Source organism: Syngnathus typhle, linkage group LG7, assembly GCF_033458585.1.
Source record: "Syngnathus typhle isolate RoL2023-S1 ecotype Sweden linkage group LG7, RoL_Styp_1.0, whole genome shotgun sequence".
Taxonomy (NCBI): Eukaryota; Metazoa; Chordata; class Actinopteri; order Syngnathiformes; family Syngnathidae; genus Syngnathus; species Syngnathus typhle.
Genome location: NC_083744.1, coordinates 7725317 through 7742609, shown reverse-complemented (window position 1 = coordinate 7742609; position 17293 = coordinate 7725317). Strand labels below are relative to the sequence as shown.

Sequence of the window (17293 nt, the reverse complement as noted above, 5' to 3'; positions counted from 1 at the left end):
AAGAAAAATCCTGAGTGTAGTATGAGGTCTGTTGAGAATGATTCTTTTACTCCTTGATCAGCCCGGGAAAACAATTTGGGCAGATAAACTGTAAACATTAAACCGGTTCAATATTCACGATAACGAATCCTTAAGTGGGGCCAGGGTTCTAATCATTTTTGAGTTTTCATTATAGTGTTTTTTTTTTTATTCAGTTAGCCGCCGTGGGGACAAGCGGTATAGAAAATGGATGGATGGATGGTTTTAAGTAGTTTTTAGAGCAGATTTGTTAGTTTGTATTTTTTTTTTTTTTTACAAACGTCTCATTTTTAAATTAGTTTAAGTATTTATTTATTTTTAATGGGGTGTTAGTTGAGTGCAAGATAAAAAAAAAAAGTCACTAAGTATTGTTTAATAAAGTACAGTAAACTAAACTTCTCAAACATTTGACCTTTCTTCTGTACGGACGAACACCAATACCGAAATAATTACTTTTAAAATGAACCCTGAAAGCTCAAGTATTAATTGACAAAGATGAAAACAAAGGACACTGCCACTATAATTAAAGTTAGTTTTTATTCTACTTTATTAACAAAAAAAAAATCCATTTTAGTTAGAGTTATTTTGTTAGTTTTCAGAAACTATCAGTTGTAATTTCTGCTTCTTTTCCTCTTTCGTCCCCAATGACTGAGCCTGTTGCTGTACGGATTCTGCACTTATTAAATGGGACAAGATCTGAGGTGGACCGCTAGTCCGGAGGCGTTGCTTTGGAGGATTCTAAATCAAAATCAAGTCTTATTGGCACAACCACCTGCCTGACGGTGTCTACCTGCGGCGCTTCATGCCATTAAATGGAATCCCATGCTGTTTAAGATAATGTACAGCACTATATTATATGATAAATGTTGCCCACTCTGCAGCCTGGTCACCCTGGAAGAGGTGAGGAAACCCTCCATATGCGCTTTTGCTTATGCCGGTACACAACAGCGTATGATAGCAAAATAAGGTACCGGTATAATACATTGTAAATGCAAATGATCAAATATCACTTGAACTACTGTCTTTGCTCAGGGTCTCACACTGGAATCAAAACCCAGCTGGCACTCAGAGCAATCCAAAATAATAAAAAACAGAGCGCTAAGAAGCACAGGAAAACCAGCAAGTTGGAAGCAAGAGGCCATTGTTAAACGACACTTAGCAGCTCCACACCGCAAGACACACTTAGCTTCAAAACACGCTTCGGAATTGCTTGAGTCCGGCTGACTCCAGTCTAACGAGTAGAATATTTGTTGCATGAGAGCCTGAGGCAGAGTGGGGAGCGTGTAGTGTGCGTGCGTGCGTGTGTGTGTGCGTGTGTGTGTGTGTGTGTGTGTGTGTGTGCGTGTGTGTGTGAGCGCCTTCACGTGACATGTGCCATAAATCACACGCCACATTGTCCTTGCAGCGCTAACACATATCATAGAAATCAATGCAGAGGTCAAGTTGAACAGGGCGAGCCAGAGGCTGAAAACACAACAGCAGCCAATAAAGATGACCCGCCAGCACACACGTCAAGAAGAGCTCTATGTCAAATAACACACTCACACACATGCAAATATATACGTACATGCATTGAAATCCAAATATCAAGATAAACATGTTTTTGCTCCATGTATTGCTATTGTGTTTTACTAATATTCAGAAGACCTGATACAGAGGAATTTAAAAAGCACATAAAATTTTAAGTAATAATAATATTAATAATAGTTCGCCCCGGTGTGCTGTACGTCTTTAATTAATTAAAATAAGCACCAAACAACCTCTGGTGCTCATTTGAGAACGACACTAAAATTCCTATGTGCCCTCCTAAATACACAACATGTGAAAAGGGATTGTTCACTATCTGCCAAACTGCTGATTTCTGTGACCTGAGTTGAGTTCACTGCTACATCAGCGCAACGAGTTTCTGCTCACGAGGCAAAACCAAAAAAAACAGCTCCCGATGACAATCACAGAGTATGTGGTTACTTCCGAAGATTGATATTTATTAGGGCATACCCTCATACTTGATTGAGATATTTTCACTCATGTAATGAGTATGATCGTGCCTGATTTTCTATTGTCACCTCTCATACTAATCCATGCTACCCCCTCCCACACATACATATTTTGCTCCTCACCCCCCATGCTGTCAAATGATCATTGAGGCTGGAGCCGCTGGCATCGTCGCCACAGCAACCATACTGCTTAGGGTCAGGAGGGAGTGAAGGGAACACACACACACACATAGACACACACAGACACACATTCGCATAATCACGTGCATCGGAAGGTGGCAGCCCTGACACATGCACACACAGAAAGAGCATGAGAAAAACATGGAAAGCCATTTATGATTCATTCAATATCCTTCATATCCATCTTAATGTCCATGTGTTAATAAATATGCTCTTTGTCCCCATTAGTAAGACAGCACAAGGCACTAGTAGACTAACTGTCAAACTAGTAAAGTTGGGGGGGGTTCACTACTGTATGACATTTCTGTACACTAGCAGGAAAACTCCATGTTGCGACTCAAGCAAAAACTCAAACTAATTAAATGAAGCGCAACCTCGGATGCTTGAAAAAGATGACAACAGTAGGCAGTCTGCGGATGTTTCATAGTGAGATTTCTCTCTCTCTAACACACTCACACACACACGCTAACAATGACAAAGCCCCGACATAATCACAGTGCTTCAATCATTTACGACAGCAGATGTATAATTCAAAAAGCAGCATGAAAGATTCACAAAGGCGCGGTACATTGTTTAATCTGCCCCCCACCTCCCTACTTTAGACAGACGCACACACACACACATACTCTGGCACCTGACCTGGCCCAACAGCAGGGTGTCTTAATCATCACACACAATTTAAAGGTGCTGGGGTGACAGGAAAACCTGTCGTACAGGTATTCTTCAGTTATCACTCTCTCGCCATTTTTTGACGGGTAAATACCACAGTTTCCACTCCTGACTTCTCACCTTGTCGTGAGGATTGTTCTCACCCTGCTTTAGCTTTTCACGCCCTTTCACTATTCACATCCAGAGGTGACAATAACACTCACACTCTGATAAGTACATATACGTACACTGGCACGTTTTTCAGACACGAGTTATCATTCAGCCAATGTTTTGCTTTGTTTTGCAAGCACATATTCAATTTAACTCCCGTCACAAAAAGCAGCCGTTTAATCAAATATAAAACAACGACCGCGACATCTTGTATACTTAAAACAACATGGCATATAAAGCCCACTTACCATCACGCTAACAAACAATGCAAGACAGTATTGACATGCTAATAGTTAGCATTGGTAGTTTAAAGACAATGGATATCTGAACAACAACAGTGGCGCAACACATGTAGGCAACAGATAACATGACTCACTGGCATATATTCTTTATCCTTTATGAAAATTGAGCAATATTACAGTAGGAGTAGAAGTCATGTAACAATAATAATAAAAATATATAGTGGAAGATATCTAGTCTTTTTTTTTTTTTTTGTCTGCACAGAATTATGCTGCCTCCTGGTGGTCAGAGTGGAAAAACCAGAGGGATTAGTACAATGTAATTGATTACAGCATTGAACCATGATGCGCAAAATTGTTTCATTTGTTGCATTCTATTCTATATATTCTATATATTCTACATTCTATACCCTATGTTTTTATATAGAAGAGATTTCTACTTAATTATACCCAATGTTTTTATAAAGCAGAGATTTTTTTTGTTTTTGGGGGGTCGGAGTAAATTAATGGAATTGCCATTCATTTCAGATTATTTGAGACACAATTTTTTTTTTTAAATTCCGAATATTCAAAGATTACAAATAACACTGAGGTTCCTGTTTGTTCTCAGACAAAGTCCTTGCATAAAACCCAAATGAAATTGAGGAAGCAAAATAAACACACGGAGGAAAAAAAAAAAGACATTCAGAAAGGAGTGAGAAGAAGCATAGCTTGTAGTTGTTTCAAGTCATGAATTATTGTACTTAAGTACAAAAGCAAATCAACACAAAATTGTTTTTCTCTTTTGTTAATTTGTATAGTGCTTTTACTGAGAAGAAATGAAATCACAAGACACAGCTTTGACAGGATAATCAGGATTGAACTGAAGTATTTGTGACTTCCTACCACGTGTAACACAACTGTCCCCACGTACACTACTCTCAAGTCATTACCTCTGCCAAGGAGTGTATGTTGTCATTAATGTGTTTGTCATATTAAGACACCAATACTACCGATCTGGCTGATGATGAGGATCTCTTTCTTCTACTTTTTTTCCTGTATTTGCATTTTGTAGTTTTTATGTTTAATTTTATATCTATATACACACATATATATATATATACAAAAATATACGTATATATATATGTGTATGTATATATATAACATTTATATTTGATATTTTTTCTATAATGTCTCAGTGAATGATGCAAAGAGACTTACAGTATATAATGTATTTTTTACAACAGTTCCCATGTGTTTTGATATAAATGTTTCTGACATTCTACCAGCAGCACGGAGACTCAGTGGTTAGCATGTCTACCTTCCAGTTTTAACATTCGATGTTTGAATTTCAGTTCCAACTTTCCTGTGTTAAAATTTCTCCAGGTACTATAAATGTTACTGAATAAATTTACCCTTTACACACATTTTACTGCATGTAAATATAAATGTATTTTTCCCAAAGCTAATGAAAGCAAAAAATAATTTCTTAGCTTGCTGTCACCCGGTCACTGTCAAGAAAAGGGAGACTATTGCACCACTTTGAAGAAATGAAGACTTTCACTTGCAAGCTCCCCAAATAAGAGGCTGAGTGCTTGCTTCAAGTTATTTTCTACTTCGTTTAAATCTACTGCAAATCTAACACGTAAAACAAAAGACAATTCAACACAGTATATTTATACACCAAAACATATTACATATCAAATCAGCTATCTTAATGCTAAAATATAATGTGAAATGCCATGGACGGGCTAAGAGAAACTTGCACAGATATTTCGTTAATTGTAAAGCTTCAGACAACTGCTGCACGAGTGCACAGAATACCAAAAGAACCCGAAGTAGAAGAACTGGACGTACCTGGGAGGTAGAAGTGCGGTGCCTTTAATCCGAACATGCCTCCACTGACTAGAAGTGAGGGTCAGGTTAAAGAGCTCGTCGTTGGCCTTTAGTCATCCACCCCTGCCCCCACTTCTCTCGTTCTTCCCGCGGGGTGGCCAGGAGGTCAGAGGAGGTGAGAGGTCAGCCTCTGTCTACTCCCCTTTGCCCCCGGTAGACTGAACCTGCGTGGAGCCAAAAAAAAGGTGGAGGACAATTGATTGGACTGGCTGGGAACGAGCGGCTGTCTTATCATTCCTCCCTTTGACTGTCTGAGAAGAAGAGGATGGATTGCGAGAAAAAAAAGTGAAGAAGCTCCTGGCAGGATTGGTCCTTCCTCTCCTTCTTTTCAGTCTTTGTAATCCCTTCCTCGCTACTATTCATTCAGCAGCTTCTTGCTCATCCAGCTTTTTACCGCTACTCCCGTTCCCCTTATTTTCTGCGCCTCTTTTCAGGATTTATCCTGCTTCCTTTTGCCTCCTCAGTCCCTCTAGTGACTGCTTAGCTTAGCGGGCACCCAAGAGGAGGAGGAAGAAAAGAAAAGAGAAAGGGGGATGGGAGAGGAGGAGAATCACTAGATGGACCAGTGAGGGAGAGATGAATGAGTTTGTGTGTGTGGAAGACGAGGAATGAAGCTGCGTCGTATGGGGGGAGTGCGCCCCCCCCCCCCCCCCTGTATGTGTGTGTGTGTGTGTTTGTAAAAGAGGTTGGATGAGATGAAGAGGAAGCGAGGAGAGCGAAAGAGGGTGTTGATGCACTTCTCATTCAGTAGATCGGACTGGTGCCTGAGTGACAGCTGATTCATCATGGGAGAGAGACAGTGTGTGTGTGTGTGTGTGTGTGTGCGTGTGCGTGTGCGTGTGCGTGTGCGTGTGCGTGTGTGTGTGTGTGTGTGTGTGTGTGTGTGTGTGTGTGAGTATGCGTGTGGGTGTGTGTGCATACTCAGTCCAGTTCTCTCTCCCACCTTCTTTTTCTTCTTCTTTTTCCTCTTCTTTCTCAACTACCAGTCTGTGTACTGATGCTGTTTTGGACCACATGGATGGGACCTGCAAAACACACACACATTCCAGGATTTTCCAGGCATCTGTACTTAACTGACAGTTCAACTAATTATCGATTTGCTAATACGATGAGGTGGTTTCACTGTCATAACGGCCCTTTGAGTGAAACGGATGCAACTCGTTCTGCCTCCCTCACCCAATAAAATATAGATGTTGGCCTGTTTAACTGCTGTTTCTCCTTTTTCCTTCCCACCTCCTCTTGGGGTTTCGGTAGTGAGGAGTGTAGTAATTCTGAATCGACCGACGGGACGAGACCTCTCTTAAGGGTCTACCTGGGTGATTGGCCACATGGCATCCATTGCAGATTGGTTATCATGGAAGGGGGGGACCTTCTCTCTATGATCCCATATGAAGATTTCTTCCTTGAGTTTTCGCCGTGCCCGGTTCTCTAGAACAGGGTAGAATAGTTGGACAACCCAGCTTTGAAGCAAAGGTACTATGGCATCATTGATTCAAAATCATGTTCCATTGGCAGTAGATGAGATCTGAGCTCTGAGTGGACTTTATTTGATGGAGAGCTCGACTAACTGGACGTGTCATACTGTAAGGGGCCTGTCTAAACAATGGAAACCTGTGACTCTGTGTGTGGGTGGAGGGGAGGGATGCTGCTATTGCATAGGAGCTGTACTTAGGTAAATTCATAGAAATCTAAAAAAATAAAAAATAAATACTCTGATAAAAGTATCAATTGGCCCACCGATTCAAGTGCTGTAGTCTAATAACAGTAAACGTGTTTTAAACCTACTCAGATAAGTACAAGTGGCTATAAATGGCCTTGAGAACAATTTGTGTTATTTACTTCCATGTTAATTTCCTATGTAGGTTTACAATAATCGTGTGTCCAAATACTTTTGTCCATATGGCTGTACAGGGTTTGATAAGCAGTTGTGGGAGCAGTTATGACATGTTGGCCAACCACAAACTGACAACGGCAACCCAGTGTGGAGGGGAGATAAAGCAAAAAGAGGAAACGTTAAAGTGGAGAAGAGGCAGAAGTATTTACATTCTATGACTTAAGTAGAAGTATACTTGTGTTAAAAAAAAGACTGCTAAAAGCAGAAATAAGGATTGGACTTACTCAGAAAGAAAGTGCAGAAATAAAACGTACTAAAGTACTTTAGCAAAATGCAAAAATGGATTTAATTATATTGAATACTTATTTTGCTAACTGAAAAACACTGCACACAAAATATGTTTCCTGCTCTAACGTGTTTAGTCCTTATAGTTAAAAAAAAAAAAAAAAGCATACGACATGCTATCACAGATATGATTAACTTTATTTACGAGTTTTGTCAGGTACAGGACTACGAGTTGCCGTCCGGACGTTTTCTTTTTTGACTTGCAAGCACAGACTGGAAATGCGAGCATTGTATGATGGCAGTGAACTGGACCCAATTCACGTCACAATTCCTTTGGCAAAAGGTGAAAAGTTTTTTCAAAAAGACGCATTATGGCCACTTTAAATTCACTGTCAAACTAAACATAATACAAAGAGCAAGTTTAGTCTTTCAGTCCACGAAGTAAATGCTAACGCTAAATAGCATCTCTGCTGCTATACTAGAATCTAATAGCCAACGGGTTGAACACAAACAATGGAGCAACGCATGTAGACAGACAACACAATAGTAGATTTATATTTTTATCCTCTGCGAAGTATTACTAATATCAATGCTGCACTGTGAGTAACAAATTCAAAGGCATGTCAAGGTACAGCACTGCACTTTCTAGAGAGCTCCAGTTGGAGACAGTCTGGGCTCTCCAGCCCTTATGGGTCACGCTCCACAGCAGTGAGTTCAATAGAGGGACGTGAGGAGCCACGGCGCGACCTGCGATGATTACAAACAACAGCCAATAACGAGCGAGCACCCCTGACCTCATTGCTGTGGAAACACTAGGGAAGGCCTGTCACTGACGGAGTCGTATAAGTCAATCTAAGAGGAGCGGGGGAGAAGAGAGGCTCATGATGAGGTCAATAAAACCTTTAAATCATTTTTTCCCCTTCAAGAGGGAATTGCTCTCCCGCCTTCAAAACAGACGCCGTAACAGACTTGTGAAGCTGCCTTCCTCCCTCCCTTCCTCCCTCCCCCCTCCTCTATCTCCGGCTCACTTCCTTGGCTCTCTATCACTTGCCTGTCAGATGCACGCTGTGGCAGAATAAGAGACGACATCCCGGTCCCTGCTGTAACCAGGGGCTGCCATCAGCACTTAAACATTTCTCTCTACCCCATGCACTTCCCATCGCATCCCCCCGCCACCCTCCCTACTTTTTCCTCTCTCGCCAACCGCTGACAAGCGACCACAGAGAGATGGCAAACACAAGCAGCCAAATGATGAAGAAAAGACAAAGCCTTGCATCCTCCCTTACTTCCCCCTTGATGTTTTTGCTACCCCCACACACACTCGTCTAAGCCCGTTGACCCCCGAGTGAGTGAGCGAGCATCATTACCTAGCCAGTCACTCTAGTACCACCGGTGTGTGTGCCTGTTCGTAAATATATTTGTCATTCCCAATGTCAGCACAGCAGACATTAAAAGAGGCAGCGCGCAGTAAGGAGAGAAGATTAAAAGATGGAGGAGGAGAAGTAGGAAGGAATGGAGAGACTGGGGAGGGTACAAGACAGGGGGGGTGTACTGATCCTGCATTATATCAAAAATAATTGTCAGAAGAGGTCATTGTGCCTGTATGTTATGTAGAAACAGCAGTCTTTCTCATCAACCTCGTCGTCTCCTGCATAGCGAAATATTTAATTAGACACTGATGGGTTCATAAAAATGCAAAGGGAGGTGAAAAATTAGGGGAAAAAAAATCAGTGAAAGTGAATACACAACAGTGTTGCACTCGTGGCCAAGCATGGGGTAGAAATGCAAGAATACAGGGTTGGATGGATGGAGGGATGGATGGATGGATGGATGGATGGATGGATGGATGGATGGATGGATGGATGGATGGATGGATGGACAGAGGTATGGATAGATTGATCGATCCATATGAATCGATACATGACAGATGGATGGATAATGATTTTCTTTTTCATTTCAATTACTGGAAATAACTGTCAAAGACACAATAGCCCAGCCATGTAGTAATTGATCGCATTCATCCCCTGAAAGGTCATGGGGAAGCTAACACCTGTCTGAACTGATTAAGATGTGTTCCAACACTTTTGTCCCCACATTTGGCAGGCCCAGTGGATGTATTGATCCAGCAGTGACAAACGGAGGGGTTATAGTTAGCCCGTTGAGGGCCCTCACAATCAATAGCATCCTCATCGAATGATACACACTTAAAAGTGCCGGGTTAAAAATTGGACAGACCTAGGAAGTTGACACAACTTTCGGTTGTTTTGCAAAAAAATATAACAATCCAATTTTTTTTTACCCAGCAGTTCAAGAGTAGGCACATTTGGGCCATTAAGAAAATCTGGTGGTTCCTTGACTTACAATTTGAATTTCCTCTGTGACCAACCTCATAACTCAGTTTACTAGTAAATGAAATCATTTTCTCTATTAAAATGAACAACGAGCATTTATAGAAACAGGCTGGACGCATCCATCAGTCAATCTATGGATTTTGCCCACCTGCACCACTAGATTGCCATCACCATGACAGACAGAGTTGAGTTTTGAACTTCTCTCATCACAATTTCTTTGCCCCCGGCCTTATAACCACGAGACCCGAGCCCTGACCTCCTTTGACCCGGCCGTGTGACCTTTACACACGTCTGTCCCTTCGGATGATTTGTGACCTCAGCAGACCGTAAATCACTTCAATGGAAGACGTTCCAACTTGTGCTGTCTTGTTGCTAAATTATTTTGCATGTGTGTATTCACTTGACATTATGCGTCCCTCTTTTGCTCTTATTTCAAACAATGTAACGTCCCATCAAAATAATTCGCCAACTCCCATTATATTGTGAATCACTCCTCGTGTAGTATTAGAGAAAAAGTGGCGGCTCATCACCTAGTATTTTTGTTTGTAAATCCACAAATATGTGATTGGTTACCTTGTTCAGCTTTGAGGCATCAAGCTGATGGAAACTGGGCGAGCAAGAAAACAACTATACTAACATAATCCCCCCCCCATTTCCATGCTCTTGATCATCACACGCACGTTACCTGAGGGGGTCTGAGCTACCCCCCACCTTCTCACTCCCCATACAGGCCTTCACCCCACATGCTCATCTCGATTAATCACCCAGCCAAACAGATGTCTGGAACAAAGGAAGGCTCTGCAGGCCTGTGGCATGTAAAATGGGAGGGGGATGAGTTAGGAGAAGGGGGAAGTGGTGTGGTGGGGATGGAAGAGAGAGGACGGAAGGATGGAGAAGAGGGGAAGTGAGGGAGGAAGAAAGGAGAAGGAAGGAAGGAAATAGTAGGCGAGGGATGCAGAGAAGGATGGATGGAAGTAGGACAGAGGATTACAGAAGGAAAGTTGAAGGACAGAAAGAGGAGGAAGGAGAAATGTCCAGAACTTAACTAGTCACATTTTAAAATCTCACTACTGATAGTTTTCCATTACTAGTACAACCTTTGGCCTAGGAGTACAATCTTAAGATGGCTAAAAGTGCTACTAGTCACATTTTCAAATTTGCAAGTTAACATCTGGCAGTTGACTAGTTATTATATTAGCACAGTTTTGTTTCACTAGTAACATACCACCTCATCCTAGTAGGTCAAAAGTGGCCCAAAGAAAATGTTACTTAGGTATTCCTCTATTTTTGTGCCTTCGATGCTCTAAACAACAAACTAATACTGTACATGGATTTCAATCGAGATATAGAATAAATGCTAAGAGCGGCAAGCAGTGGCGCATTCAGGTGTCCTTTGCAGCGCAGGATATTTGTGTTTGGAATTTAGTTAGCGTGTCATCTGCGACCTCGTGTTGCTCACGTCATGTGACGACCGTGTAAAAAAAGAAAAGTCGTTTAAAAAGAGGAAGTCAGAGAAGACAACAAAAGGCCCTTCGCCAGATAAAAGAGCATCAACAAAACACTGGGTAGCAAATGACGCTGCATCGTACTGAGGAAGTGTGCGCCGAAATAGAGCAAAGATTGAAAACCTGCCAAGATAAAGACAAAGGCCCGCGTTTGAAGTGTCACTTTTTGCTGCAATACTGTCACAAAACAAATGGCAGCCTTGACAGCTCCCGGTTGCTTTGAACGTCTCGCCGTCATCTTTTATTCACAAATGCAGATTTTATGCCTTTTACAGCTTGGATTGTAACCTGTTGTTAAGCGCATGCTACCCCCCCGCTCTCGATTTTTGTGTTGAATTATTGACATCAACATAATGTACAGATGGAGAGAGCGTGAAGAGGGTGGCTGAGGGGGAAAGCGGGAGGGAAGAGGAAGAAGAGAACAAAACAAATGTCTTCAGTCGGGACTTTGTAATATCACCACCATCACGGCGCAGTTATAGAAACCATCAATACCAGAAATGTATTATACTAAACCAACATACTATAATAGTATGACAAAAACATACATAAAAATTGAATAGCATGACAAAACCTAGCATTCTGGCCCTGTGAGGATGATTCTTTTTTGCCAAAAAGGAGTCATTACCTCTCAAGATGTAAATTAGTGACAAGATTCACCACAAGGTTGTTAAAACTGGAGGACATGTCACTCATCGCTCATTTCATGACTTTACCCTTGGGGGGAAAAAAAATAGTTGTTTGTGTATAAGCTGCCTGTTGAGATGCTTAGTCATAATTGTTTTGGATATTTGCACTGTTAAAAAGCCTATTTTGGAAAATCAGAGCTGCGTCATCCTTTCCTCCACCAGAAATCTCACCCCACTTTTCACTCATCACCCACACTTGCTCCACCCTCTTGCGAGTCAGTGTCAACTCGTGTTTTCACCTCGGTGTCACAACATCACACACCACACGCACATGTTCGCATACACACACACGCACATTCAAATGCCCCCACCCCCCGTTTCACTCATCACTCGCACTTGCTCCACTCTTTTGCGAGTCAGCGTCAAGTTGTGTTTTCACCTTAATGTCACGGCATCGCGACTCACACACGCAAGCACAGACGGCACAACCAGAGGCTGGCTTACGTTAACGTTGTGTGACACTCACAGCGCTGATCCCGGGTCAGTCATTTGAGCTCCATCGTGCCCTACAGCGGATAAAGAGATTGGAAGAGATTATTGCACTGGTTTTGAGTGGGAGGTATTCATTTAATATAGGCACAATACAGGGTGGGCCAAAAGGAGGGTATCCCTTGTTTATCGCAGGGGGTACAATGCAGGCCACCCCTGCCATATAGGAAATCCACAGTGTTGACACCATATTTATTATGTTTTAAAACTTTATGCATAATACCAATACAATATGCAAGTGCAGGTATTTTCTGTCCACTTGTCCATTGCTAATTTAGTCTATCTTTATTGAGCCAGCACTAATTCTGAATGTTGAAAAAAATATACATATAATATATATAATATAATTGCGACAATATACAATTCTCTAGTTCATTTGATAACATTTCTCATATGTCGCATATGTGCGACAATATACATGTCGCACATATGCGACATATGAGAAATGTTATCAAATGAACTAGAGAATAGCCTGTTAATTAATTACCACCATTTCTTGGAATAAATATTAGAATGTATGTTATAAATGTAGGTCAATGCTTTTGATTGTGTTTAATGGAGAAGTCAAGTCAAAAAATGTTTTTGTAATAATATGTTCTGTGCTGCCCAACTGGTCAAAAACACAGGGTTGTGATTAGTGTTTAGTATGTGGAGTATGACATAAACAGGCAAAATCCACCTGTCTTAGCCATTTCAGCGGGCGGCCATTTTGACACTTGCTGTCGACTGTCATCACAGTTGCCAGGTCTCAGGTTGCAACCAATCACAGCTCACCAGTTTTCTGAAGCTGAAGCGTTTTCCTGGCGTCAACCTAAATGGCCAAAAGATTACAAATGACTTTGTGTGTGTGTGTGTGTGTGTGTGTTGAGCTGTTAACGAAGATGTGGTGAGAGTGAGCTAATGAGAGTTAATTGGCCATCTGTCTGAGCTTGGTATCAGACAGGGCATTAGATAGACAAGTAGTCAAGCCACAGGGGAAACAGGAACACCATCACTCTTTCGCCACATTTTTCCCTTATGCTCGTCTATTTCAAACCTTTAAAAAATAAAAACAATTGAAAAAATCCACTTCATAAGACTTCCGGTCAAAGTATCTACTGTACTGACATACCGCGCTTTGCAGGCAGAGTAGAGTGGGATTCCTACTTCTCCCAATGGCATGTCAGATTTGTGCCTCCCTCTTGTGGACAAATGCGAACACTGCAATCAGATGCCAGACAAAGCATGGGAACTGCCGCTGATGATATGATAAAATAAAGTTAAAAAAATAGTTCTTTGGGGCTGGGCGGGTCAATAGTGTACATAATTAACGTTGTAACTTAATATTTGTATTAAAAAAAAAAAAAAAGATCAGGAGACATCGTCATTTGCAATTTTATCATTTAATAACGTTTTAATAAATTTTAAATAACTAATTCATGGAACTTGTATCACATTGGAATAATAAAAACAAAAAGAAGACGTTTGCAAACGCAATGTATTAGTTACCAAATAAAATGCAATTAGTTACCTTCGATTGCCTTCTTCTTCTACTACTAATTTATTCTTCGTTGTAGTTACCAGGTGTCTGGAGGCCCCTGTGGCTCTACACTGCCCTTTATAGACCAGTCTTGGTATGACATCATACTATTTTATGCTTTATTGTTCACCACACTCTATAAGAGCACTAAGCACAAAGTTCACTTCCCGATTTCGCCCATATACAAATCGGTCAACGTATTGAAGAAAAAAAGGTTGCCGTGCGTGTCCGGTAACGACAACTCCCCAATAGTGAGGGTGTAACTTCCCTTTTCTCCACTCGGTGTCGCTGGTTTAGTGGCTAACCTGACTCCAAGCTAACCCAATTTAGTCAATAGAGCTCCAGGCCGGTAACTGGAAATGCCTTGGGAGCTCCAGCAGCCCGGCTTACGACAAAATGGATCTGTTATACATTTCCACTAACCGAAGAGCTTGTTGTTTTGGGTGCGATGATCTGGACTAAAGTTCGAGCAAGGCTGGCGGAACACTTACCCGCCTTAAGCTAACTAGCTCTGTGGCATTAGCCTCACTGGCCGGCTCGGGAAATATTACACCCCGCTTCAGGACACCTTTTCTGCCTTTTTCTATTTGGACGGCAACAAGAGGAGTGTGAGATGCACTGGGGTGTATTGAATACCGTGCTCTAACGCGTTGGTCTTTTCGTGGGCTCGCGATCAACGGCTGCATTGTTCCCCCCCCTCCTGCTCCCTCTCCTCATGTTTGAAATGGAGACCCACGTTTCGTGCCTTTTCCCCGAGATCCTAGCCATCATCTTCAGCTACCTGGACGTGAAAGACAAAGGCCGGGTGGCCCAAGTGTGCGCGGCCTGGAGGGACGCGTCTTACCACAAGTCGGTGTGGCGGGGGGTGGAAGCCAAGCTGCATCTACGCCGGGCCAACCCTTCCCTCTTCCCGAGCCTGCAGACCAGGGGTATCAAAAAGGTCCAGATCCTCAGCATGAGACGCAGCCTGAGCTACGTGATCCAGGGCATGCCCCATATCGAGAGCCTGAACCTGTGCGGCTGCTTCAACCTGACGGACAACGGCCTGGGCCACGCCTTCGTGCAGGACATCCCTTCGATGCGGGTTCTCAACCTGAGCCTGTGCAAGCAGATCAGCGACTCCAGCCTGGGGCGCATCGCCAAGTACCTGAAGAACCTGGAGGTGCTGGAGCTGGGTGGCTGCAGCAATATCACCAACACGGGGCTCCTCCTGGTGGCCTGGGGCTTGCACCGGCTCAAGAGCCTCAACCTGCGCAGCTGCCGCCACGTGTCAGACGTGGGCATCGGGCACCTGTCGGGCATGACGCGCAACGCGGCCGAGGGCTGCCTGGCATTGGAGAAGCTCACTCTGCAGGACTGCCAGAAGCTCACCGACCTGTCGCTCAAGCACGTGGCCATGGGCCTGGGTGGGCTCAAGGTGCTCAACCTGAGCTTTTGCGGCGGCATCTCCGATGCCGGCATGATCCATGTGTCGCGCATGAGCCGGCTGGGCAGCCTCAACCTGCGCTCGTGTGACAACATCAGCGATGCGGGCATCATGCACCTGGCCACGGGTTCACTGCGTCTATCAGGCTTGGACGTGTCCTTCTGCGACAAGATTGGTGACCAGAGCCTGGCGCACATTGCGCAGGGCCTCTACCGGCTCAAGTCGCTGTCACTGTGCTCGTGCCACGTGAGTGACGACGGCATCAACCGCATGGTGAGGCAGATGCACGAGCTCAAGACGCTCAACATCGGACAGTGCGTGCGCATCACCGACAAGGGCCTGGAGCTCATCGCAGACCACCTGACGCAGCTGACGGGCATCGACCTGTACGGATGCACCAAGATCACCAAAAGGGGCCTGGAGAGAATCACGCAGCTGCCCTGCCTCAAGGTGCTCAACCTGGGCTTGTGGCAGATGACGGACAGCGAACGCATCAGGTGAAAACAATCTTCCACGGATCGCAAACTCTCGAGGGAGAAAGTGGTGAAATGTTCTCGCGGTTCTGGGTTTCAATCTCGGGTCCACCCCCCGCCCTTCGTATTTGCATTTGTTTTATCCAGGTACTCCGGCTCCCTCACACGACCCCAAAACGCGTTAACTTCATCGAAGACTCTAAATTGTCCCTATGTGTTGTTTATCTTCAGTATATGTACCCTGCGATTGGCTGGCAACCAGTCCAGGGTGTGCCCCAACTCACCTAGGCATAGGCCAATATTACATTTTGACGATATGACCATGTGCAAAAATATCGCAGTAACATAGTATTAAAATTGCTGCTCTAAAATGATTGAAATATTTAGGTAAATAAAAACATAATTCTCCTCTATTTTAATAGTCTTTATTATGTTCTAACAAAATTTTAAAAAATGAGTACAGAAGAAATATGTATCATGTTTAAGTAATTGTTTTAAATCTTAGTCGCAGTTTTATTTTAGAACAAACCCGTGGACTACATGTTGTCCTTGGGGCTAACTAGTACCAATTGGCACTTTTTGTTTTAAAGACATTGCACATTAATAACCTGAACCCCCTGTCAAAGTAGTAATTGGCCCATGCCTACCTGTGATTTTAATGACTAGAAGCGCTATAGAAAATTGACATTTCTTTTTAATTTTTTTCATTTCAACAGCACGGTGAGCTGGCGCTTATTCAGGGTTCAAATGTCAGCTCCGTCCTTCCTATGTGTTCTCCTCATGCTTGCTTCTTTTTTTGCCCACATTTCAAAATGATGCATGTCAATTGAAGACTAAATTGTCAGGTTTTTTGTATACAATGTATGTGCCCTGATATTGGCTGGCGACCAGTCCAGGGTGTGCCCCGCCTCTCGCCCAAAGCCACCTGGGATAGGCCAGACCAACTTAATCATGTGTCCAGTTATTTAGCTACCTCTCCCACACAGCAGTGCCTACAGCTCAGCACTAGATTATGACATCACATAATTTTTGCAACTCCAGCACAAATTCTGATTTTATACAATCTAAAAAGATTTATGGTAATAATAATCGGTAGGTATTTTTATTCTTAAGTCTGGCATAGCTGCTGTTAATATTTTTACTCCTTTTTGGCTGATGTATATTTTTTTAAAAAAGTAATATTTTTTGGGATGCTATAATTTTGTACTTCAAATTGAAGTTGTTTATACATTGTGTAAAATGCGGCCACAGTGTTCTAAAAGGGCGCCACACCAAAAAAAAATAAAAAATAATCCCTGTGCCACAGTACTACAGCCTTGTGACTTGACGGCTGAAAGGCTTTATGCAACAAAGCAAAAAATAAAAACTGTTCAGTGGAGTTTTCTCATAAGGAGCTTTCAATGATAGTCTTGAGTATTTTTTTTATGTAAAAAAAACAAAACAGTAATTTAAGATGTTTTATATTCATACTGTAGTGATATTTATGAATAAAGATGGCAAATATGTTTCAATTGCATCTTGCATATGTGCAGTTTTTCGTAAATGTGTGTGCATGTTTTCTGTGCACTTTGCAGGTCTTGTACATGTTACACCC

The 17293-nt window shown here is 42.7% G+C and overlaps 2 protein-coding genes across 4 annotated transcripts in view; one reads left to right on the top strand and one right to left on the bottom strand.

The window, feature by feature from the left end:
• The window catches only part of LOC133156878 (genetic suppressor element 1-like), a 41966-nt gene extending 27182 nt beyond the window's left edge, over window positions 1–14784 (bottom strand). Inside the window, exons 1-6 of one of the 3 annotated variants that reach the window (XM_061282961.1) lie at window positions 14645–14784; window positions 13393–13481; window positions 12961–13092; window positions 12237–12298; window positions 6050–6153; window positions 5090–5292 (exon numbers count right to left, since the gene is read on the bottom strand). In XM_061282961.1, coding sequence (XP_061138945.1) covers window positions 5090–5126 — 37 coding nt within the window. In that variant the 5' untranslated portion in view covers window positions 5127–5292; window positions 6050–6153; window positions 12237–12298; ... (1 more) ...; window positions 13393–13481; window positions 14645–14784. The remainder of the gene's footprint in view (window positions 1–5089; window positions 5293–6049; window positions 6154–12236; window positions 12299–12960; window positions 13093–13392; window positions 13482–14644) is intronic. The other 2 variants (XM_061282960.1, XM_061282962.1) reach the window with 2 other exon arrangements.
• Window positions 14084–17215, top strand: LOC133156897 (F-box/LRR-repeat protein 14-like). Its single transcript, XM_061282994.1, has one exon. The coding sequence runs from the start codon at window positions 14516–14518 to the stop codon at window positions 15725–15727; it is 1212 nt and encodes a 403-aa protein (XP_061138978.1). The 5' UTR covers window positions 14084–14515; the 3' UTR covers window positions 15728–17215.
• Window positions 17216–17293: the final 78 nt, after the last annotated feature.